The sequence below is a fragment of the Hydra vulgaris genome, chromosome 01, assembly GCF_038396675.1.
Source record: "Hydra vulgaris chromosome 01, alternate assembly HydraT2T_AEP".
NCBI classification, from domain to species: domain Eukaryota; kingdom Metazoa; phylum Cnidaria; class Hydrozoa; order Anthoathecata; family Hydridae; genus Hydra; species Hydra vulgaris.
The window spans coordinates 40317501-40345000 of NC_088920.1; the positions used below are offsets into that span (position 1 = coordinate 40317501).

The 27500-nt window shown below is 27.0% G+C and overlaps 1 protein-coding gene across 2 annotated transcripts in view; it reads right to left on the reverse strand.

The window, feature by feature from the left end:
• LOC100204560 (protein ECT2) overlaps positions 1-27500 on the reverse strand; it is a 161803-nt gene that overhangs the window by 15350 nt on the left and 118953 nt on the right. For both annotated transcript variants that reach the window (XR_010635847.1, XM_065788154.1), the window contains exons 20-22: positions 12827-12934; positions 5932-6028; positions 5807-5854 (exon numbers count right to left, since the gene is read on the reverse strand). Coding sequence is in view for 1 of the 2 variants with exons in the window: in XM_065788154.1 (XP_065644226.1) it covers positions 5852-5854; positions 5932-6028; positions 12827-12934 (208 nt within the window). In the remaining variant the exon portion in view is untranslated. The remainder of the gene's footprint in view (positions 1-5806; positions 5855-5931; positions 6029-12826; positions 12935-27500) is intronic.

Here is a 27500-nt window from a genome sequence, read left to right on the forward strand (position 1 = left end):
AAATGTTTTAGTTTTACAATACTTTAATTTTTAATGTTTTTGTTATTATTACTTTTAATGTTTTGTGTCACTCTAATGAATTTGTCGAACTACTTTAGTTACGTTATCATTTTTATTATATGTTAAGTTATTTAGTTACTATGATATACAATTTTAGTACTACTATTAAATAGTTGTACTATTAATAATGTTATTATTAATAATATCTTTACTATATACATATTTAACATAATGGTTGTAAGGAAAATTAATTTCTTGTTGTTGATGTTGTTATAGATTAAAAATGTCTAGTGAAAAAGAAAAACTTTACAAATCTATTTATGAAGGATATTTGAAAGCATTTGCAAACAAACCAAAGCAAATCTCTCAAGAAGAAACAAATAAAATCTGGTCTGAGATTTTATTTGGTATTTTATCTTACTGAACAAAATTACCGAACCAAATACCGAATACACCAAAAAAGCGTGCGGTTGAATCTAAAATCACTTTTGATGGCGTGACTGACGCGACCCCATCAATTACAACAAGTGAAGAGTGTGAAAAAGAAAATTCCAATTTCTCAAAAGTTGTAACAACACAACCCCCGAAACAAGATCAGTTAAAAAATGAAATTTTTATTTTACAAAAAGGTATTGCATATCTCACTGAAAAAAGAAATTGCAACTTGTTGTCACAAGAAGACTACCAAATACTAGGGTAAAAGTAAAAACTTTTGGAAAAAAAAAACCCGAGATCTTGTACTTCGTCAAAAAGCCACTGAACGCCAAACAGCAACCAGATTGAAAAGAAAAAAAGCTATAGAAGCATTAGATCCAGATATTAGAAAAAAGTTGTGTGGAATTAAAAATTCAGTATCAAAAGGTCGACCGCTAGCCTGTGATCAGGACAGTTTAATAAAAGCAATTGTAGATATTGCCATGAAAGGGTCTGCTTCTGATGATAGGGGAAGAACTGAAATGGTTCGAACTGTAAAAACAATAAATGACTTGGTTGAAGAATTGAAAAATCATGGTTACAATCTTAAGATCAGGAGTTTACTTAAGATTACTTCCAAGCAGATCATTGAGCACAGAAGGAAAAAGACATGTTAAAACTGCACCTGTCCGGTTAATAAGAGCATAAAATTCTGAGCATAAATATCATGCAGACACAAGATTTGCCAAATCATCCATTAGTGCCCTTGAAGAACTTGCGGCAGTCTTGGGTCCTAAAGAAGTGACGTTTCACTCCCAGGATGATAAAGCTAGGGTGCCAATTGGATTGACAGCTGCAAGCAAACAAGCACCAATGATGATGCATATTGAGTACAAGGTAACTTTAGCTGACCATGATTTTGTAATTGCCTCTCAACACAAACTTATTCCTTCAGTAATTGCAGCCATAGAAATTAAAAAGGATTGCATGGAAAAACAAGCAGTCACATACTCTAGCCCAACATACATAGCAATCAGAAGTGCAAAACATGATTCATCAACAGCACTTAGTCACTTAGAAGAGATGAACAGAATAAACCATCTTCCTGCATTTAAAAGCAGCTTATTTACTGAAGATGGAGTTAGCAAACCAATCATGATTATAACTGTTGATGGTGGGCCAGATGAAAATCCAAGATATGAAAAAACAATTCATTGTGCCAAGACTTATTTCAAAGAACATGATCTTGATGCAATGTTTGCGACCACTAAAGCTCCTGGAAGAAGTGCCTTTAACAGGGTTGAGAGAAGAATGGCTCCGCTAAGCCATGACCTAGCAGGAATTATACTTCCATTTGATCATTTTGAAAGCCATCTTAATTCAAGAGGAGAAACAACAGACAAAGTTATGGAGAAAGCAAACTTTGCCAAAGCAGGTGAAGTTCTTGCACAAATTTGGTCTAGCACAGTCATTGATGGATTTGAAACTAAAGCCGAGTACATAAAACCAAATAGTGAAAAATGTGTACAGTTAAAACATTTTGGAGCAGAGTGGGATGTTAAACATGTCAGAGAAAGTCAATACTTCCTTCAAATTGTTAAATGCAATGATCAAAAATGCTGTGGTCATCGCAGCTCACTGTTTCATCTTATTCCAACTGGTTTTCTTCCACCACCAATTTCTTTGTATCAAGGAGAAGATGGTCTTGAATGCAATAATACAAAGAACAACTTTGCATCTCTCTTTTTAAACTTATCACTTTGCAAAATAATTTTGCCCACAACAGTTACAAAAAAGTATCCCAATGGATTGCCATACGACTACTCATGTCCAAGCATTCAAAATTCCTTACCAAAAAGAGTTTGTACCAATTGCAGTTTATATTTTGCAACTATTAAATCAATGAAACAACACAAAACAGTTTGCTCAAGTATTGGATATTCGAATGAAATTCAAAAGTTAGACCTCAACGCTTAGTTGCTCAACGTCTATCTGAACTCATGTGTGTCTTTTTAAATTCGGACAAAGAAACAATCGAGTGGTATGATCAAGATGATGTTTTTTCACCCCCTCCCCTATGTGACATGTTGTGGCATTTTCTTCAAAATGCCACAAAATGTCACATAGGGGAGGGGGGTGTTAGAAAAACGACAAAAAAAGTATTATCACGTATTATTTGAACAGCCCCTTACTTAAAGTAAAATAACTTTCATCATCCAAAATGAAATTTTTGTTACCAAAATGTCTCACATGATAACGACAATCTTTTTTTACTTTAGTAATTTGACTTTTGGTGTAGGATAGCGATTTCTGCTTTTTCCTTGGTTTAACTTGAAGCTTTTTGAGTGCCCTACTGATACACTGTTGGGAACACTCAAATATTCTAGCAGCATCGCGCTGGCTAATGCCATCTTTGTTGTTAAATCGAGTTTTTAACTTCTTCAAATTTTTCTTGGTCATTATTGTGGGCTTTTGTCCGGATCTTTGTTTTCTTTCAATAGTACCACGTTTTAAAATATCGTAAATTGTACTTTTCGATATACCTTCTTTCAAAAAATGTTTTACAGTAAACATTTTGCCAACACTTTTATGGCATTCGTAAAAATGTACAACACGTTCTCGAAGAAGCTTCTCTTCAGACGACATTTTATGACAACTAAATTGACAATTGTCAAACAAAAATGATGTAAAATTATTACTTGAATCATACACTACTTGATAATGTAACGAAGTGGCAAAGTTAAACAACTGAATATGACTTGCGCACAATTTCTTTTTGTCCGGATTTTTAGTTGTCACCTGCCACTATGACGGTTTTGTTCTCCTATTGTAATAACATTTTACAAATTCTTAAATTTTTAGTTAATAAAGAATTTTGGTAAACAACATTTATAAGAGATATTTGCTGAATTCCTAAAATTCTAGTTAGAAAATATTTATAGATTTTACACTTTACAAACTTCCAAAATCAAAAAACTACCAAAATTGGCAATAAAAAGTTTTTCATTAAACGATTTCAATTTTAAAATTTACTCGATAATGCTATACTTTTTTGCAATCTTGACCAATAATTGTTCAATTTTAAAAGCAAAATAAAATAAGCAACACATGTTTTACAGAACAAATTTCAATAAATATATTCTCACATGATTAAATAAGAATTTCAAGAACACTTTTACCCAATGAAAAGTTTAGCAAATATTGTTAATTAAACTTTCATAAGGTTAAATCTTTCACTACCTACCAAAAAAAAGACATTTTTAATTACTTAACTAAATACATATACACTTCTACAAATTAAATTTTACAGAGTTAACACTGCTTTATTTTAGAACTAAATTTAAAGAATTTTTTTTAAATCAAGGATTAGGCAAGATTTTTTAACTTTGTCAACTGATAACTTTTATTAATAATACAATATGGCTTTTATTTGTTCTTGATTATGTAGAAAATTAATTAAACCTTAAGAACAAACAAACTATGTGTTTAGAGTGAAAATTTATGTACAAAGCAAGATAAATCGTCAAGCTTACTCTAACGCTGCTACCAGCGGCTTTCGAGTATGCTTAGTATAATCATTTAATAAAAATAAATATAACACAAAAAATAATTTATAGCAATAAACGAGCTTAAGGTGGCTCATATAGAAAAAAATTTTTTTTAAATAGAATAAATTGCAAAGGTTCTTATATATTTTATTGTAATTTTGATGATATAAGAAACTCAAATTTCATTAAAAAAACTGTAAATAAATTAAATTTTAGGCAACTTTCAACAAAATCAGAGTTAAAAAACGCAAATTTGAAAAAATTCAAAACAAAGTTTCTTGATTAATTTTGGTTTAAACTCAAAAACCTTTTCACTATAGCTTCATTACATTATTATCATTCATTTCTACTAAAAGAATGAAAAAATAATTAAAATATCAAAAACGGGATACAATACTTAAAAAAATCACAAGTTTATACATAATAAAAAACAGTTGTTGTGCTATAAAAATTAATAAAACTATTCTTACTTGATCATTTTAGTACATCTGAAATCTTAATGATTTAGGAACATACACTAAAAATTTCAACTAAAAAGCATTTTTTAATCTCGAGATATCATGTTTTGAAGTTCAGAAAAAGAATAAAATTAAAAAGTTATGAAAACAATGATCAAAGTTTCCGATAAATAGAAATTATTAGCAAAAAAATGGAACTGACCAATAAAAAAGTTTAATTAAGGTTATATTAGTAAGTATTTTATGCAAAATGTATATATTTTCTGAAAGAATTATAAATTTTGAGTCAAATGGTGCATTAAAAAAAAATTAGGATTTTTTTTTTTAATTGAGTATTTTTTCTATATGAGCCACCTTAAAATATTTGAAATATTTTATTTATATTTTTAATGCAAACTTTGCGAAATTTAGAAAATAAAATAACTAATAAAATTCTACAGTAATTTATGATAATTGATGATAAAAAAAAGACTTATATAAAATAAGTAACTAAACAAATTCTTTAGCAATCTACAATAATTATAAAAAAAAATTCTATAAATAGATGAAAAAAAAAGAAATTTTCAGATTTCTTATTGATATTCTATACATATGACAATCCTGTTGACATTAATAGAATCTCTACATATCCCTTTTAATCTTTTGTTAGTTTTTTTCAAAAAATTTATTCTGAGCAATTATTTCAGTGTGTTTCATTGCATATTCTGAGCAATTATTTCATGTTTTTGACATTTTCAAGGTGTGAAAAAGATATTTTTATTTTTATTTATTTAAAGTATTTAAGCAGTATAATAAAACTTTAGGATAAAATAAATTCATCTGTTTTTAATGTTTGTCCTGTACATACATACCATTGAGTTACTTATCTTGACATACTGTATAATGCTCCTTTTTTATCGTAGCAAAATAGTACTTTGACGAATCTTCAACTGTACAACTGCATCCAAAATGTGGATGCAGTCCACTAATTATTCTTGCAATCCACTAATTATTCCTGCATCCATCCAAACTGCAGTCATAACTGCAGCTGTTTCCCTTAACTTTTTACCATACCTTATGCTTGCTAATGCTGTGTTGGAAATACTTTCATATATCCTTAGTCCTCTTTAGACTAAATTCTTTGAAATTATTATTGAATAAACATAAATTAAAAAATAAAACTAGTTAAAATAAACTTCTTCTTTGACTCTTCTTTTTCTAACTAGAACAAGCCTATTTTAGAAGGGTAACTTAAAACTTAAAGTTACAGTTTTGATGTACTACAAATTAATTTAAACATTAATTTGTGTTAGCATTTGATTGGTTTGATGATCTTTTATCAAATATACAATTTTTATCACTTATACAAATAACATTTATTTTAATATAACATATGTAAGCATATACCTTTAATCTGTAATAATTGAACATGCCAAAAATATAAAAAAGTGATTACTAAAAAATAAGATAAATTTGTTCAAAATTTTTTTTTTCTTAATAGGCAAATAAATTAGCTAAAACAAATTACAAACCTCATCTTCACAAACAGAAAACTCTGTGACAGTATACTCGCTGGGTGATGGACTAACTGGTGCTAAGTTTCTAAAAGAATCGCTCATTGGAGTAACACTAAATAAAATAACAATAAATAAGGTAACTCTAAAATTCAATGAAGGTTAAGTTAATTGCTTACTAAAAAAGTTTAAGAAATAAACTGACAACAATATATTGAAAACAAAAAAATTACAATTTTAAATTCTTTTAGATTCTTCTTTATGATTTGCAAATACATTTGCAAATTGTAAAGAATATCTATAAATAAGTATTTGCATACTGTATTAACTTTTTTGTCACATCAAAACATGTACAAAAGAAAATACCAGATGCAAGAATATTAATTTGTTGCTTTTAAATGTTACAAGCATTTGCAATTTGTAAACAACTTTACAAAACCACAACAAAGGTGATCACTCAAAAAAATATTTTATTTAAATCCTAAAATTTATCCAGTTAAAAATTATATAAATATTTTAAACTAATTATTTGTTAATAATCATGAGAATGATATTGAGCAGTTATGCAAGCAACTTTTTTCAACATTTAACTATTTAAACATTTAAATGCATTATTTTTATTATTTTTATAACATAAAAAGTTTTACACTTTTAAAGTGATTATAACTAGTGATTAAATTATATAAAAATTAAATTTATTATTTTAAATTAAATGTATTATTTTTATATTTATTTATATATGTATTTTTAGTGGCATGTTAGTTTATCTGTTAAATAATTATATGTTACTTTTATTAAAAATTATTTATTTTTTTTATTTTATAATTTTTATTTTAAAAATTATTTATTTTTTACATTTGTTCAATCCTGATATTCCTCATTTAAACTTATAAGGCCCATTTAAAAAAAAAAAAAAAAAAAAAAACAAAGAAACAGGACCAAAGACAGAAACTTGAGGTACTGCAAAGCTTCTTCATTTCTGGTGCTTGGGGTACTGGAAATGAAGAAGAGCGTTGGCTTTCAAGAATGACTTTGATAAAGTGGCTAGAAAGAAATGATTTGATAATCTCAAAAACTTTCCAAGAAACACCATATAAAGCAAGCTTATAGAGAAGACCAGCATGCCAAACTTTATTGAAAGATTTATATATGCCGAAAGCAATACCTTTAACTTTGCTGCCTCTACCTAATGCAGGCCTTGTTAAGAAGCGCTATGCAGCTCGCATTTTGCTTGCGAAAAGGCGATTTGCCTACACGTTCAGCAGTTTTGCGCAGTTCAGCAAAAACTTATATCTTTTTGAATATTTAAATTATCTTTTGATTATCGTTAACGTGACGTTTATTCAGAAGAAATAAAGTCCTAAGTAAAAGCATTTAACCACAATTGTAAAATAATAGATTTTTTTGTTAAAGAAACAGTTTGTTTCATAATTTTTTTTTTGTTATTAAAAATTAGTTAAAAAAAAAAAGTGTTTTAAGTTTTATCTTAAGGAATTAAATATATAAATTCCTTTTAAATATAAAAATTATTTTTAGTCATAATAAGTTTAAAAAATGCACGATTTATTTTGATGTAAATATTTTATTAATAAGATATTTTGTTTATTGTTAATTCAATAACGTAAAGTTTTAATGACGTTCATTTAATTTATGAAAATAAATTATGATCACGAATATGTTATCGGTAACTGATAAATAACAAAAAAAAACTTTATTGTTTAAAAACATTATTAAAAAGATTTCATAAATTAAATAAGAAAAAATGTATTAACAGTTAATAAAATAACCAAAAACCAAATATAAAATCATAAGAAAATAAACAAATATTTTACGTTTCATGAAAAAAATATTTTTTTCAAAATAAAATTTAGTTCATATTTGAAAAAAATAATAAAAACGATTTTTTTAATAAGAACTTAGATTTTATTTGTAACTTTTGTTATAGTGAGAAAAAAACAAACTGTTTGTATGATTTTTAACGCGTTAATAAAACAACTTTTATTACAATGCGGTACTTGAAAAGACGCTAGTGACGCAATATAACTTCTAACGATGCAAAATATATTTGCTGAGTTGAGTTACTTAGAAATGCGTTACGCGTTTTCGCTACGCAGCGAAATCTCGTAACAAGGCCTGCTAATGTACAACAAAATCTTTTAGACACAGCAGTTAATAAGTTAGCCATAGAGCGATAAGATTGAAAACCATATTGAATGTCTGACAGTAAGTTATTTGACTCAAAATGAGATGTTGGAAATTTATTGATCAAAGGCTTAAAGACTTTGCTAATAACAGAAAGAATACCAATTGGACAATAGTTTGACATTAGCCATTTTCCAGCAAGTTGGAAAATAAGATCCAGTCAGTGATTTATTAGAGAGAACTAAAAAGAGAGTTCTGAAGAACTCTTTTTCAAAACTATGACAGAATGTTGCCTGGACCACAAGCCATAGAAGAGTTTAATTGATATGACTTTAGCAATGGAAGCTGTTCTGCCTTAACCTTTGGAGAGGTAATAAGATCAGTCCCATGAACTAGAGATGAAATGTTAGACCTACCTTTGTTAATAACGATTTTCCAAAAAAAAGAAACCCTGAAGATAAATACAATTAGACAACATAAATATTTTAGTATTATTATATTTAACAAGTCAAAAACCTGATATTTCACTTGGTTTTTAACTCAAAGATTAACTTGATAGGTAGAAAATCTTACTCAGTGTTTAACAAGAACAATACATCCAAAACAGTGCATGAAAAAATAAACAAGACACTATAAAGGTTTGTTGTGTCTGCAAGGCATTGTGAGATTTTGTTGCAAACAAAACACTTAACACATATATATGTAACTTAACTTTGCTTTAATATTCATATCATTTAAAGTTATATTGCACCATAAGTATTTTAAAGTACTCCTTTGTAAATTAATTTAATTTTAAACTAGGTTAAAAATCATTTTAACAATATAACTATAAGAAAAATAACTAATGAAATTCTTTATTTGAAAAAGATAATATACCCTTATTATTATTATTTTTTTAATTTAATTTAAAAAATTTAATAAAATTTAACTTAATTTAATTTGTACAAATTTTTTTTTTTAAATCTAAATAATAAACTATTTTTAATAAAGATTATAAGATTATTTCTAGATTGATTTTATTAGTTTCCAATATGATATTTGTAAACATAAATTATGTTCATAATAAAATTTTTTATGTTTGTAAACAAATTTTTATTTATGTTTATAAAAAAAATTTATCTTTATGTTCATAAAAAAATCTATCTTTATGTTCATAAATAAATTTATACTTATGTTCATAAATAAATTTATATTTATGTTCATAAATAAATTTATATTTATGCTCATAATTAAATTTATATTTATGTTTTTTATGTTCATAAATAAATTTATATTTATGTTCATAAATAAATTTATATTTATGTTCATAAATAAATTTATATTTATGTTCATAAAAAAATTTATATTTATGTTCATAAATAAATTTATATTTATGTTCATAAATAAATTTATATTTATGTTCATAAATAAATTTATACTTATGTTCATAAATAAATTTATATTTATGTTCATAAATCAATTTATATTTATGTTCATAAATAAATTTATATTTATGTTCATAAATAAATCTATATTTATGTTCATAAATAAATCTATATTTATGTTCATAAATAAATCTATATTTATGTTCATAAATAAATCTATATTTATGTTCTTAATTAAATTATTTATGTTCATAAATAAAATGTCAAAAAAACTTTACGTGATATTAAAATAAAAACAATTTTACAAATTTTCTTAAAAATTAAAAAATACTTTCATCTTAAAAGAAAAAATTAGGTTTTTTGATTGGTTTAACATATTTTGAATCTAGATGAAATTGATTTCATATATTTTAATCTATTTTGTTCCAAAGTTTTTATGTAATAAATTAATCAGCAAATAATGAATTAAAAATATTTCTATAAGTAAAATTGTAAAACTATTATACAATCCTGCAACATTAAATCTAAATTTTTAATTTTTAAAATCATATTTCATTTAAAGCTTTATAATTAAAAAAAAAAAAATAACCTGTTTTTAACAATTTTTTTCTTTGTTAAAGAAATATATTGGTTCACAAATGTGATAAACATATTTTTACAATAATTAATTACAACTTAATAATCTTAATAAAAGCTGCATAAACAATATAACAATATAACATAAACAAAAGCAATTTGAATTTTTGAACTTTATACATGAACAATATCAAAAAATAATTTATTTATTCCATGAGGAAAATGTTTGATTTAAATATTTTACATAAATTGCTGAACGCAATTTGTAAAAAAATGCAACGCTTCTTAACAAGACCTGTGTCTAAGAAAAATGTCCACCATGAATGAAAAATGTCCATGATGGCGAGAAATTATAGTTATAGATGTTAAATGCAGTTCAATGAAATAGTAATAAGATTTTCAAGGATATTTTTACATTTTTCAAGGATATATTTATAATGAAAAAATAGAATATATTTTTGGCATTAAATTTAAATATTTACTGAATTTTTTATTAGCAATTTTTGCATGTTTTATACATGTCAGTAGAGGCAGAACATTTTAATCTGTAATAAATAAATTTTTGTAAAAGGAAAATAACAACTATTATTGCGCTAATTTTAAGAATATTATTATTATATATCTATATATGTTGTATATATATATATACATATATATACATATATATGTATATATATATATACAACATATATATATATATATATTATATATGTTGTATATATATATATACATATATATATATATATATATATATATATACATATATATATATATATATATATATATATATATATATATATATATATATATATATATATATATATACATATATATATATAAATATTTATATATATATAAATATTTATATATATATAAAATATATTATAAAGATTTTAAGATATTAAGTTTGATATGTCAGGTCAGGTCCATATCAGGTCAGGTTCAGGATTATCATGATCACCCTGCTACTGGTATCATGTAACCCAGTACTACCCACCCCATGCCCTGCTGCCTTGTAGGGTGTGCTTTTTTAGACAAAGACTTTTTAGGGGTAAGCAAAATAGTTTTGATAACTAGCTTCGAACCCCTTCTTCAACTATTAGGCTGGCATAGATGTAAACTTGTGTTACACTGTTTCCTGCCTAGGGTGATGAATGCTTGAGATGCTTGACTCTACTCATAGATTTTTGCTTGCCACTCCCTAACAATGGCAATCCAACTCTTCCTGTTATCTCCTAATGAGAGTACAGCTCTAAAACTCAGTTTAATGGTTTTGACGCCAGCTAGTAGTAAGGTTTCCCTAAATCTGCAGTAGCTCACAAAATATCAGAGTATTAACAGTGCCATGTTGCACATGGATCATATCCCTATTAATGCTTTTGGTGCAAATTGTCGAGGCCACATAATGAGACCCTATGTTATGACTTAATTAGCAGGACTTAGCCCTATGTTAGGATTAATAAACAGGACTGAGACAATTGCATAGCTTATTGCTTAAAAGGCTGTGCTCTATCTATGAATGAGTCAAGTTCTCTTTTAACTTAAACCATGCCAAAAGTAACCCAAAATATTAAACATAAAAAACCATCCCTATCACCAAACTGTTTTAATACATCTTTTGCAAATATTTGTGGTCCGCAATCAACCTTCTACCAGTTGAATATAAACTCTTGCAAAATTCACCAGATTTGCTTGCAAAATTCACCAGACTTGCTTGCTTTAGTAAGACTAATTTAAATTCCGCTATTTCTTTTTCAGATCTCATTGTTGATGGGTAATATCATTTGACTTGCAAAGACTTCAATAGCCACATGCTTGGCTTGGGGGAATACATACACAACAATTTACCTATTTGTCATGAAATCAGATTTGAATCTTTTGACCATTCTTTTATGTACTTCCACTTAGCACCTTTTCACTCTATTACCTTTCTCTTTGTTCTTTATCATTCTCTCCCATCATTGTAAAGTTGCATCTCTTTGCCTTTTCTACAAATACTATCATGGACACTGCTCAAAGGAGCAGTCATCTCTAGCTCTGTCAACTAAAACTCATTCTTGCTTGATACGTCATTCGGCAAAGGCTCATTCGTTAACTGTATCTGTCCTTGCATGCTCCAAAAACTTTTACTTATCTAGTTTTTTTTCCCTGCACTTCAACCTATGAAACTCTCTCTCATCTTCATATTTTCCTGACTCATACAACTTCTTCTGCCAATCATTTCCTTGATCAAGAACCCTATTCTTTTTTTCTAGTAACTCCCAATATAAATATATATATATATATATATATATATATATATATATATATATATATATATATATATATATATATATATATATATATATATATATATATATATATATATATATATATATATATAATTATATATATATATATATATATATATATATAAAGTTTTATATAGAGAGTTTAGAACCACCTCATTTTTTTAATGGTATACGCTTTTAGCAAAAGGATCAAATATATGGTTTTTAATATATTTTTAATGATTTCTATCTCTTGTCAACCTAATGGAAAGTGTGGCTTTAAAAAACTTTTTAAACACAACTTAGACTGAAAACCTCTAATAAAAAGAGCAGCTTTAATAACTTTAAAAATATCAGGAACTAGTTTAAAAGATAATAATATCTTATCAAGAAAAAGAATAAAAATTTTGCAACCACTAGATTATTGCTTTCAAAAAACAACTACAAAGAATATTTAAATATTAAAGAGTTTTTAAAACTATTCTTAAAGTATTTATTTCAAGAAAAAAAAGCATATTAATAAATAAAATACTGTAATAAAATTTTTTTTAAACTACAAACCTTAAAGCTCTTTTTACATCTGCATTTGTTTTTAAACTTGTTTGTTTAGGAGTTTTGTTTAAAGAAAATGCTCGACCAACCTTTTTACTAAAACCACCTTTAGCTTTCCTAAAATTAAATAAATATATATACATATGAAGAGCCCATCCGCAAAACGTGCTAAGTCACAAAAATAAAAAAACTGAGTTAATTACATTTCAACATTCTAGATACTGAAATTTATAGTCTCTTTAAATATTAGATCTAATAAAAGACTCTATGTCCTAAAAATATTTAGGGAAAATATCACAACACTTTCAAAACATGCTAAGTCAAACAGGGTTACAGCTTCAAAACATACTAAGTCTGCAGCAAATCAAATGACATGATTTTTTAGTTTACATTTTAATTTTTAGGCATGGACCAAAACCACCTGCAAAGCACTATTGCCGACATGAACACAAAACAACATACAAATGTTCTGAAATAAAAAATACTGACCTCTACCTTTTTAATGCTCATTTTTATAATGCTATCAAAAAATGTGACCAAGACAAGTATACATTTAATGTTTTGTCTGTTCAGAAAAAACAACGACCTAGAAAAAAAGAGCTTTTATCCTCAAAACATGAGAAATAGGTCTAATTGTGAAATTAGTTATTTTATGCAAAAAGAAAACAGACAAATAGTGCATGTTTGTAAAGACACTTTTCTAAAATGCTTACATGTTGGTAAAAACGTGAGTTTAAAAGTATTAAAACAGTATGGAAATTGTATGCAGAAAAGGAACCCAATCTACCAGTGACATGAATTTTTCCAAAAAATTTTTATAATCAATTTTAATTTAGGGTTTGGTTCTCCTAAATCAGATACATGTTCATTTTGTGAAAGAATTCGAAACCAAATTAAGATTAAAAATAATTTAGAAAGGAAGAACAGTTTAATTACTCATTTAGTTGTTCATAAGCATAGACCAAATGCATTCTATAATCTTTTAAAGGAGCAGAAAGATGGTTTTAAAATTATTTGCTTTGACCATCAACAAAACCAACTCGTTCCTAAAGTTCTAGATCAGCAAGCTTATTACAGTAGATAACTATACAAATACAACTTTTGTGTTGTAGAAAACAAAAATAACGGATCATTAAATCAAGATAATGTCACTATCTATACTTGGAACGAGAATGATTTCAAAAAGAAAAGTTCTTCCTGTTCCAGTGCAGTATTTGACAAGCTCTGCAATACAGACATGGATGACATACACACTGTTCATTTAGTTTCTGATGCATGTGGTGGTCAAAATAAAAATATTGCTTTAACTTATATGGCAGGCTTTTGGCTGTTAAGACATACACCGATATTAATAAATACAATTGAACTTTTGTTTCCTGTTCAAGGACATACATTTTTGCCTTGAGACCGTGTATTTGGATCTTAAGAAAAAAAGCTTAAAAAGATTGAACAAATATATTCCCCAGAAGAGTAATATAATGTTTACAGTACACAGGGAAAAGTGAAAATTGCATAAAGAGACTGGAGTGTGTTTTTATTTTAAATCAGTAACTCTAAGAGTTTTTAAAAAACCGTTGCCAATCAAAATTCAGGAAAATAAATGCTTTTTTTATCAACAGAGCATCACATAAAAATAATAAAGTCCAAGGAGAACCAAATTTTAAATTTTTTATGAACAGTTGCTAAAAATAAAGATATCAAAAGTTTAATTCTTGCGCATGCAGGAGTGAACTGGAAGCAGAATAATCGTTTCAATTTTTTAAAAAGTATTGTAATTGATTCTATAACAGGAGAACGCATAGAGGATGAGGAAGATACTGCATGCAGTTGTCTTAATGAAGATGCTGTAAACAGACATGTTTAACTTTTTGTTGTATTTCAAATTTTGTTTTGTTGTTGATCAGTTTCTTAATAAAAAAAATATTTTTTTTTCCTATTCTTTTTTCCTTTTTTTTATACTTCCTTTTCCGTTACCTTATTTATAGTATAAAAATAAAAAACCTATAACTCGCGCAAATTAAATAAATCAAAATATCTCAATGCTTTTTAATAAACTATCAAGCCATGTGAATTTAACCAAACATTTTCAAAATAATCGAAGTCCAACTGACATTATCAAAAAAAGCTAAGTCCATATATCAAAAAGGTTTACTTCGACATCCTGTAGAGTTGCATTTTTTTTTATGCACATTATTTTATAGTGTCAATTTAATGATGCAAATTTAACAAACACAACTTTTTTTGGAGCATTAATTAGACATGGGCCAGTTTTCCTTCAATTTCTCAAAATCAATTTACTCGGACTTAAAGCATTTTGCAGATGGGCTATATATATATATATCAGGCCTTGTTAAGAAGCGTTACGCAGCTCGCATTTTGCTTGCGAAAAGGCGATTTGCCTACGCGTTCAGCAGTTTTGACGTTTATTCAGAATAAATAAAGTCGTAAGTAAAAGCATTTAACCGCTATTGTAAAATAATAGATTTTTTTGTTAAAGAAACAGTTTGTTTCATAATTTTTTTTTTGTTATTAAAAATTAGTTAAAAAAAAAAAGTGTTTTAAGTTTTATCTTAAGGAATTAAATATATAAATTCCTTTTAAATATAAAAATTATTTTTAGTCATAATAAGTTTAAAAAATGCACAATTTATTTTGAAGTAAATATTTTATTAATAAGATATTTTGTTTATTGTTAATTCAATAACGTAAAGTTTTAATGACGTTCATTTAATTTATGAAAATAAATTATGATCACGAATATGTTATCGGTAACTGATAAATAACAAAAAAAAACTTTATTGTTTAAAAACATTATTAAAAAGAGTTCACAAATTAAATAAGAAAAAATGTATTAACAGTTAATAAAATAACCAAAAACCAAATATAAAATCATAAGAAAATAAACAAATATTTTACGTTTCATGAAAAAAATATTTTTTTCAAAATAAAATTTAGTTCATATTTGAAAAAAATAATAAAAACGATTTTTTTAATAAGAACTTAGATTTTATTTATAACTTTTGTTATAGTGAGAAAAAAACAAACTGTTTGTATGATTTTTAACGCGTTAATAAAATAACTTTAATTACAATGCGGTACTAAAAAAGACGCTAGTGACGCAATATAACTTCTAACGATGCAAAATATATTTGCTGAGTTGAGTTACTTAGAAATGCGTTACGCGTTTTCGCTACGCAGCGAAATCTCGTAACAAGGCCTAATATAAATATATATATATATATATATATATATATATATATATATATATATATATATATTTATATATATATATATATATATATATATATATATATATATATATATATATAAATATATATATATATATCTATATCTATATATATGTGTGTGTGTATATATATATATATATATATATATATATATATATATATATATATATATATATATATATATATAAATATATATATATATATATATAAAAATATAGATATATATATATATATATATATAAATATATATATATACACTCTTGCATGGTCATCTTTATGTTTTTACCATAAAATGTCAGCTTTAGGTTGTTTTTTTTAATTTTTAAGATCGGAAATTTTTTTTTTTAATTATTTGATAGACTGCCTGCCCCAACAAAACCATCAGCCTATGTAGCAGCACTCAGTTGTGAGTCAGGCTATTTGTCAGTCGATGTAGCAGCAATCCGTTGCAAGTCAGGCAATAAGATAGTCAATGTAGCAATCTTTGCGCATGTTTTACAGTTAAAAAATAAAAATAAAAAAACATTCAGAATGCTTTTATTTAAAAAAAAAAAAATATATTAAGAATATGTTTGAAAACATTCAGCATGTTTTTCAAAACATTCTAGTCTTTTAATTTGTGTTTTTGTGGTTTAATTACTTTCTGCAAATTAAATTAATGCATTTAGACATAATCTAACCTAAAGCATTAGATAAAGCGAATAGCAATTTTTTACCACATTTTTTACAAACACACTTTCTTAGTTGTAAACTATAGGAATATATATTTATTATAGGAATATATATATATATATATACATATATATATATATATATATATATATATATATATATATATATATATATTTATATATATATATATATACATATGCACCTATAATAAAGATCTTAAACTTTTGTGGTAAAAAATGACTCTTAACTACTCTATGACATGTAGCCTAGAATATTATTAAAAATGTTCTGAATGTTTTTAAAAACATATGTTATGTTTTTATTTTTAAAAGAAATAAAAATAAAAACAACTGAATGTTTTTATTTTAATTTTTTTACTGTAGAACATGCACAAAGAGTTTCTACATTGGCTATCTAATAGCCTGCTGCTACAAGGAAATGCTGCTACATCGACTAATGGTGTTTGGTTTGGGCTGGCAGTCTATCAAATAATTAAAAAAAAACATTTTTTGATGTTTTTAAACATTTTCTGGTCTTTTAAATAAACTAAATTAAAAAATATATACATATACATAAACAGTATGTGACAAAGTTTTCTAAGGGACTTGAAATGTCCGAACTGAAGAATGTTGATATAGTCATCTGCCATATTTAGCAATTGTATAAGTCATCAAAAGTTTGCATAAAGTTTGGCATAATTTAAACGAGCAAGTCAATAAAGAAAAACCAACAATAGCTTTTTGATCTTCTTTCTGAATATAAAGCGGATTCTTTAAGCTCTTTATTGATTGTCTGAACTGAAGCATGAGCTCCATAGCTGTTATTCATTAAATTTGTAACATTCTTTGCAATTTTAGACTTTCCAGAAGCTATTCAACCAGTGATTTTTCTTTGGTCTCTTGGTGTAAAAAAAAATTTTCGACTACTTAACTTCTAATTCATTGCACAATTCCATTTTATACACAAGATTTTAAGACTTTTTGAACTCTGAATTTTGTACTCAGCAGCAATATATATATATATATATATATATATATATATATATATATATATATATATATATATATATATATATATATATATATATATATATGTATATGTATGTATGAATATATATATATATATATATGTGGGTATATATGTATATATATATATATGTATGTATTTATATATGTATATATATATGTATGTATTTATATATGTATATGTATATATATATATATATATATATATATGTATATATGTATATGTATATATATATATATATATATATATGTTTATATATATATATATATATTTATATATATATATATATAATATATATGTATATATATATGTATATATATATATATATATATATATATATATGTATTATATATATATATATATATATATATATATATATATATATATATATGTGTGTATATATATATATATATATATATATATGTATATATTTATATGTGTGTGTGTATTAGACCATTTCAGAATTGTATATAAAAAAAAAAATTTTTGAACTTTATTTGGGCTACCCTTTGATTTAATGTGGTTTGTGGTCAGGAAAACTAGTTCAAAATTGCAAACTTAAATAATGTGTTTTATGGACAGCTCAATTAACTTTACTTTTTAACAGGTCCCTATTATTTTGAAAAAAGAAGTTTTTTTAAAAGTAAGTCATGTTGGGTCTTAAAAGTAGCGAAATTATATAAAAAATTCAAAAAAAATGATAATTTCATACTACAACTATTATTTTAGATTTAATTGCACAAAAACATAGTTTTTTAACTAGAAATAAAAAAAGTACATTTTTACATGTTTTTAATGAAAATAAAAATTTTTTAATTTATATTTTATAAAACAATTATTATTTTTGAAATTTATATATTATTCTGCTTCTTTTGAGTACCAGGTTGACCTACTTTTAAGGAACTTTTTTTTTTTAATTTTAGGACCCCATTGAAAAGTAAACTTAATTGAGCTGTTACTAAATATTGGAATAATGTTTTGAAACTTTAATGATTTACTTTTTTTCATCAATTAACAACGTTTAAACATCTAGTCATTTATTTATTAAAATTTTTTTTTTTTCAACTTCGGCATAACTTAATGAGCAACCTATGAAACTGCATTCTTTTCAAAAACTGTCCTCTGGAGCAGAACCGCTTAGATGCACAGGAGGCACAACCGCGTACTTTATATATTTGTCATCGCTAATTATGAATGACAATAATCGATAATTATGAATGACAATAATCACAATCATCACACTTGAATGCTTTATGTAAAAACTTGAACAGAAATAGTATTGTTTTAAAATGTCGGAAATAAGATTTTGTATTTTTTTATTTAATTTTTATAAATTATGAATGACAATAATCACAATCATCACACTTGAATGCTTTATGTAAAAACTTGAACAGAAATAGTATTGTTTTAAAATGTCGGAAATAAGATTTTGCATTTTTTTATTTAATTTTTATAAATGAGTTTTTGATTTAAAATTAAAGCTAAGAGTATAAATCCATATCTTTTTATATTAAATATAACAAGATATCGATTTATACTCTTAACAATATATAATAACATATATTACATTATATAATATATAATAATCACCAGATATACATAAAGATAATATTTATGTATATCTGGTGATTATTATATATTGTAGGTATATAATTATGTGTTTCCTAATTTGAATATATATATGAAGACCACACGGGAAAAAACGGCAGAGTCACACTTTTGTAGTTTAGAGTTATTCGTATTTTACAGTTTGAAACCATATGCAATAGTAATTATGAAATAAAGTGTTACTTTCATTATTTTTTTTTAAAGAGTGCCCATTTCATAATCTAATTATGCAGAAATACTGCTTAGACCTTGTATATTTAGAAAGATTTAGGACAATTTTGTAAAGAGGGTTAAAATGGACTCTGCCTTTTTTTCCATTGTTTTGGACTATGCCGTGTTTTCCCTTGTTTTTATTCTTAAACTCAACTAAAGAGTTATTAGATTAATTTTATAAATAAAATAGTAAACTACCTGTTGGAACAAATTGAACACAGGGCAGATTGAGTGGCCACTGCTTACTAGAGGATTGTGTGGCCAGAAGAATGCCCATCCATCTTCACTGTAAATGCTGTAAAGTTTACTTTACCCCAACTAATGTCAGATACCCATCAGAGTTGGTAGACTCGGGGACACCCTCACGTCACAGAAACAAATCCTAGTCTTAACCAGGGTTCAAACCCATGACCCAGGTATAATTTAATAAGTAGAGAGCTTTAAATTAATTTTTCTTTTTATGATAGTTTTACATTATTATTAATAATACATGTAATATTTTTAATGTTTGGAAATAATTTTAACCTTTCTTTTTAGTTTTTTAATAAGTTCACTATGTCTGAGGTAATAGTATAGTTTCATAGTTAGGCCTATAGTTAGAAAACAGACACCTTACAAATACAGACTAATCAACGAAAAATACACAAACAAAACAACAAAAATACACAAACAAAATAAAAAAAAACAACAACAAGAACAAATATTTTTCTTTATATAAAATAAAGAACTAATTTTGTTTTATTACTGGTAAGTAAAGAACCAATTCTTATATTTCAGTTAAATTTAATCATCTGAAAGGTCATCTAGTGGATCATCATTAGTTTCATCATGTTCCAAACTGTCATAAAATTCAGGGGCTGAAGTAAATTTCTTGAGGACCTGTAGATCTTTGTATTTGGCCAAAGAATAAATAATTTTTTTCATGTATAGTCTTACAGGCTCACCAATATTGACAGCTTTATTTGAACACCTAGCGTTGGACAAAATAGTGGTATTAAGGATAGGTCCATTCCATGAGTCTCTATGACTAATTGCTCCAAGTGATTTTTTTGAGAACATGACTTCTTTTAAAGGCCTCATAGGTAAAGGACATCCAGCTTTATACACAGGTTTTAAAAACTGAGTCATATTTTTTACCATATCCTGGTTTAGCTCAATGACGTTGTAGGGACTTGGATTTTTTCTAGCAGCCCTAAATATTTCATGCCAGTCTGAAGGTGTGCTTGCATGTGCTTTGCAATTAATAAGACTCATGTCTTTATCACACTCAAGATAAGAATGGCCTCTTTCTGGAAATGATATCTTGATAGAATCAAACCTTTCCCTCTGATTAACTAGGAAATCCAGAAAACGAATCATTGTATAGTTTTTATAGGTACTTTAATATCGGCCGTAACTTTAGTCGGAAATTGCACTTGGTTTTTCATATACTTAGATAAACCCGATTTTTAGTCATCTCTGGATAGTGTGTTTTTTTAAAACCAGACTGCTCTTTAAATTCTCTAGATTTTAAAATAGGCTTGTTTGTATTTCAACATTGAATACTTAATCTTTTTATAAATAACTTGGAAATCCTTCATCCAGTGTGTTGTTAGTGAAAAATTTGATTTTCAAAACAAGGTAAGTTTTTATTTTCGAAGTTTTTTGCTTTTTGTGCTAGATAGTCATTTTTTTATTAAATTTGCATAAGGATGTATGTATCTAATTTACTTTTGTGTATTTTTTATGTAAATAAATTACCCAATTTTAAAAATAAATGCTTCCCAATGAACTTACCCACAAGTAACCGGTTATTAATACCGATAATGGGCATTTGTGGTGTTGCACAATCCAATTTAGAATAAATACAAGTTTCAACACAAGTTTCTTAAACTACTATTGTTATTTTTTTTAAATATGGTTGAATTCTAATTTCATAAAATTTGACATTTTTTTTACTTAGTTATAATGATTATAAAGTGTAGTAAATTGTGCTTAGCTTAAATGGCATAATAATTAATAAATCAATAATAATATAATTGAAATAGCTATGTCTTATTTATCATAGATTAGTTGCTAATCTACGATAAATAAGATTTATTTAAAAATTAATACTTAGTAGTTTTTCTTTGTTTTTATTACGTTGCCTTGTTAATTATTAAATATATAAATCCCTTTTTTTTTATTTCAGTTTTTTACAATAACTTGTTTTTGTGACATGGAGAAAATAATTAAAAAGGCAAAAGACTTTGAAGATCTTCTTGGTTCCCACAAGTATAAAATACTTTCAAATGGTTTTGTGTACAATGTTTTTTTAAAACAGAACAGAAATGCTACAGAAACAGCTAAATATTTAATTCAGCAATTTAGTAAAAGTGAATGTAAAGTTTCATCATTAACACTATCAATTCTGAGAGTTAACAAAAAAATCCAGTTTTTTAAAAGACAAATACATTATAGCTGGGATAGGATAGTTGTTTTTTTAAGTGAAGACTTCAAGTTTCCGCTAGCCAGGGCATCACTTCTCCCTGTTCAGCCAAAGACACCTCCTTCTGTGTCTCTATTAAAGACAAGGATTAACAGAGAATGTCATTCCTGTGAAAAAAGGAAACTTTATAATAAAGCCTTACTTACTCAAAACAAAAAGCTTAGGACAGTGATCAAAACAGTAAAAAAAGAGAAAACAACAATCAGTAAGACTTTTCAAGTTAAGAGAGTAAGCCAACTAATTAAAAGAACCTCACGCCGGATCTCAAAATATCAGTTGAAGGCCCAAAAATATGAAGCTGATGTTATATCTTTAACAAAATCCTTGAAAAAGTTGAACCTCAAATGCAAAAGTTTGGTTAAAGAAAATAAAAGTTGTAAGAAGAAGATTCTGACATTAGAATTTACTATTTTAGATTTAGAAAAAAAACTTAGAGTTCAAGACTTAGCATTGAAAGAAAGTGATATTACCATAGACCAGCTAAACTGCGACATCAATCAAATTGAAAAGGGTTCAATTTTTACAAAAGAAAAGAAAAGTTTCAATGCCTCATTGCGTCTGGTTGTTTACCATTGTCTTGAAAGCAACATGCCTGTAGATGCCATACCTAAAGTGATCATGTCATGTGCAAGTCTTGGTAACGTGAATTTGAAGCCTCAAGATCTCCCCAATCTGTCAACGATTGCGCAGATGTCCAGAGAAATGGGAGTAATTGCTCTGCTACAAGTGGCAGAAACAATAATAAATGCTGATGTTGTGACATTAGCATTTGATGCAACAACAATTAAGGGCATTCACATAAATCAAATTCATTTTGCTACTAAGCAACAAATCCTTACAGCCAGCATCACTGAATTACCAGGAGGCAAGGCAGAGGACTATGTAAAACACATTACTGATACCATTGAGGATTTAGCCAACACATATGCAGCATATTATAAATTAGAGATTGCTGATGTAAGGAAAAAACTAATGGGCAAAATAATGTCAACGTTGACAGACAGGGCCTCAGTTAACCATGCAGCATTTGTGAAGCTAAACAGCATACTTGAAAAAGAGCTGTTAGAGTTAAACTGTCATCTGCATCCACTTGATGGAATAGCCAGTGAGACCAGGAAAGCACTTCAAAAGCTGAATGATACAATACCCAGTACCACTTATGGGTCAGATTGCAGAGCTGCAAATTTTTGTACAGCATTTCAAAGTTAAGGTCAATGTTTGAATTATGTATTTGATCCAAATAATGTAAACAAACTGCATATTGTTACTTTTTTTTATAAAATCAGAGTTTAATTGCTTGCTATATTTTAAATCTGCATTATTGTATTTCAGATACAAGGCCAAAGGAGATCCGCATGGTTTTAAATCCTTTCTCAAGCAAAGTGGATTATCTTGCAGTACTTTTCCAAGGTATGTTGGCAACCGATTGCACATACTGTTTTGCTTAGCTGGCATTGTATACAGGTACTGACAATTGGTATTCAACTATCTAGTCCATGCATTTGATTTTCCAATAAATAAAACATCTCTACTAAGAGATTTCAAGAATGAGGAGATAATGATCCATCTACAAGCCCTTGGACTCTGGGGTAAATTCTTAACTGGACCTTGGATGGCCCTTTTTTATGCAGAGGAAAAACAAAGAAACCATTTTGAATTGGTATGCAATTTTTTTAATTCTTACAATGTAACTTAAACATTTAATGCATGTATTAATTTATGATCTAAAAAAATAACTTCTAATAAAAAATAACTTCTTTTTAGGCTGAGTATCTCAAATCTGCAATTAAGGTTGTGGAAATACTTTGTAATGAGCCGGAATTTCTATTGTCGTCACAGTTAGATGCATTTGGTCGCCCACTGATTTCTGATAAGACATTGGTTACATTACGCATTATTGAAGGGAAGTATTTGGAGCAATTGCTTTCTGTTTTAAAAATAATAGCTAATGCTACAGTGACAGTTTTAAAAAGGCAGCTGTCAAGGTACTTGACTGGTGAACTCTCTACACCGAGCCAGTTCATGCAAGATAAGGCAGTTAGTGCCCCTATTAATAATATTTGGGCTGAGAAAACCCTTGGCATGATAGACTTTTTTACTCGCAGGGCGCCTAATGCTGAAATTTCATTTTTAGATGGCAAGACAAAGGTGAAGGTGAACAAATCTCTGGACTGGCTGTGTAATAACACAAAAAAAAGAGCAAGAAAAAATAGTTAAATTTTGTATATCTAGGGGGGCAGTTTCAAGAAAACAAAGTAAAGAGAGAAGGTTGAGAGGAGAAGAGTTAGCAAAGTTACGGTTAAAAGAAAAAGGTCAGAAAAGAGAAATGGAACAGAGAAATAGATTAGCTAGAGATATAAAAAAACTTATTTTAGAAAATAGTTTAGATATTGTACATAATTCCATTTTCTCTTCACTCTCAGAATACCAAAGAGTCAAAGTATTAGAAATGTTAAATGAGGATCCGGTTAAAATTGAAGGAGCTAGAGTTGAACATTTATGGAATGAGGAGGAGAATGAAGTAGCTTATAAGGGAAGAATAGTTATGAAGTTACCACCAGTTACTGGAAAAGTTGTTAGTTTTATAATTGCATATTGGAAAGAGGATGAAGAAGAAGATGATGCAGAAGACTTTAAAATACCAGTAGATAGCCTCTTGGCTGACGTTGCTCTTGGTGATTTAGTTTTCTATTGATTCAGGTTCAACATTTAGTTACCGGTATTTAAATATTAGACAAATGTTTACAATAGTATTTTATTTTAGTTATGCATTTTAATTTTTTTGTTCTTTTGAACGTTTCATTTTTTATGATTAATTGTGTTTAACTTTATGTTGTTGTCAATTTTACTCCATTTTAAAAGATTTTCAATATTATATTGATAATTAATAATTATATGAGCCTCCTTTCAGCAGACTAGTAATTTGTACCTTAAACATAAAGTTAATGTAATGAGTCATATACCTTAGAAAAATAAGTCTTCTTTGCACTTAGTTTGTGAACTATTAATTTTTAAATTGCATCCTCGTCAAAATTCACCCCCACTCCACTTTGTTTTTTGTATCTGATAAGATGAAAATAAGCTATTTGATCCATAAAAAATTTAATAAATTAAAGATCTAATAATGATGAATCACTGTTTTAAATTTTATTACATTATCTCAGTCGGTTTTTTACTTATGCAGTTTTTAGTGCCAGTAACGCAAAATATTGGTCACGGTTTTTCTTAATTTTCTATAGCAGAAATTACCATTTTTACACGCGGAAAAAAAATCATAACTTCCGTCATAGTTAACATAGACAGGCAAATTAGGCGTCATTGGATAGCTCTCATTAAGCTCTATGTAACAGCATAAGTTTTGTAATTGTATTGTTATATTGAATTTTTTATCAAAGTACCTAGTTTTTATTCTGACCCGCACACGAGTCACAAAATAATTCCAAATGTTTGATTTCTCCACTCAAATGATTCATAAAAAAATGGAAAAGAATAGAGGTGTCTTCATCTGCACCTTTCTTGGCAATAGTTTCATCATATGAATAGATAAAAACTTCATTACTTGAGAGCAAGTGAATATTGAATGATAAAAAAGTTAATTTCCTTCTGTAATAGAAGTCATTTGTTGTTATGTTTGGCAGGCTCAAGTTTTTATTAAAATCTATGGTAATGGCTTCAAAGTTTAAATCTTTACTTGCCTTGAGCCGAGCTTCTCGTTTTCTTCTATAAAAGGTGTCCGCCTTTCTTTGATGAACGTGCCTTTCTAATTGGAGTTTTTGAAGGGCCTGTTTAAGCTGTTCACTGTCAGGATTGTTGGAAAGATCTTTAGAAGCTTTTTCAATACTAATCTTTATTTCATCACATTTCAAACAGGTATCTGTTCTTGGGAATCCAAAAGAAATATTGAAATCACTGTTAAATATTTTTCTGTATGTTTCATAAGAAACCTGCAGATCAGGATAAATGTCATTAAACATTGAATATATTTTGTTTATATTCAACTCCTCGGGCAAATAAATGCGGCGACTTTTCCCCAAAGAGTAGTGAGATTGTCTTCCTCTGAAGGATGATATGTGGTTTTGTATTCTTTTTACCACAACATCACTAAGTCTATGAGGTCTGTTACTGTGCTGTCCTCTTTGATCCTTTAGTGGTTCCCCTGTGCAGAGAAAATATATTTTTAAATTTTTATTTCCTTATATTTATAACTTATAAATATTTAAAAATTAAATTAAAAAATAAACATGCTTAAGTTTTATGTTACAGGCCAAAAGTATAGGCCTAAGCCTTAGACTAAAGCCTACTTGTTTTATTAATGTTGAAATTAATAAAAAGATTTTTTACCTATGGCCGGGTATGACCATGGCCTAGCCTATGACTCCTACTCCAATGAATGACCTATCTCTATAAAAAGTATAATCCTAAATATTGTATTGAAGCAATATTGAAACTTCAAATAGTTTAATAAAATATGTTAAGACTGGGTCCTACTTGTTTAGAAATTATATTTATATTTAAAATGTAGAAAGTACACTAGTGACTAGTAGTAAGTAGTAGGCCTACCTGCAGTTGACAAGCTCCGTTTTATTGTCTCCACTCTGCCTTTCTTAATACCAAATATCGAATGGAAAGCATTGAAGCACACTTGTGCAAATTGTTCTTCATCATTTACAAAAACCTTGTATTTATAGCTGTTATTATTTAATTTTATCTGGTCTTCTTTCCGTGATCTTCTACTTGTGACATCACACACTGTTATAAGCCCAGCCAGAAAAGAATCTTGCAAATCTTTGGTGGACATTGCATTAAACTTAGCCAATAAACGTGCCCTATTATCTTCTGTTACAATTTCAAAACACTTAAATCTTGTACATTTGCAGTCTGGTCCTGTTGTGTGATTTGACAGTTTTTGTTTTTTTAGTTTTTCTTTTAATCTTCCAACTATTTGTCTTTTCTTCGGTCTATTTGTAAGTTCAACGCGTTCACGACAATCCGCCATCCTTAATGATGTTTTCATCAGCGTTGCCTTCCATTGGATTCTGGAATCACGTGACGCTAAATATCACATGACATTAGTGACTTTGCTTTTATTTTCATTGTAAACAATGGACTATGCCTCTTTTTCCATTGTACAGAGTTTTTTCTTCTCTATTTTTCCTAAGGATATTGCCGTTTTTTTCACTAGGTAGTTTAGCACATACTATATATGATTATATAAAGGACAGGGGCAATAACTTAGGAAATCAAAAAACGTGACTCTGCCGTTTTTTCCTGTGTGGTCTTCATATATATTTGAATATATATATATATATATATATATATTTGAATATATATATATATTTGAAATTTTAATTTTGTTGTTGATCAGTTTCTTAATAAAAAACTTACAATATTTTTTTTTCCTTTTTTTTTATACTTCCTTTTCCGTTACCTTATTTATAGTATAAAAATA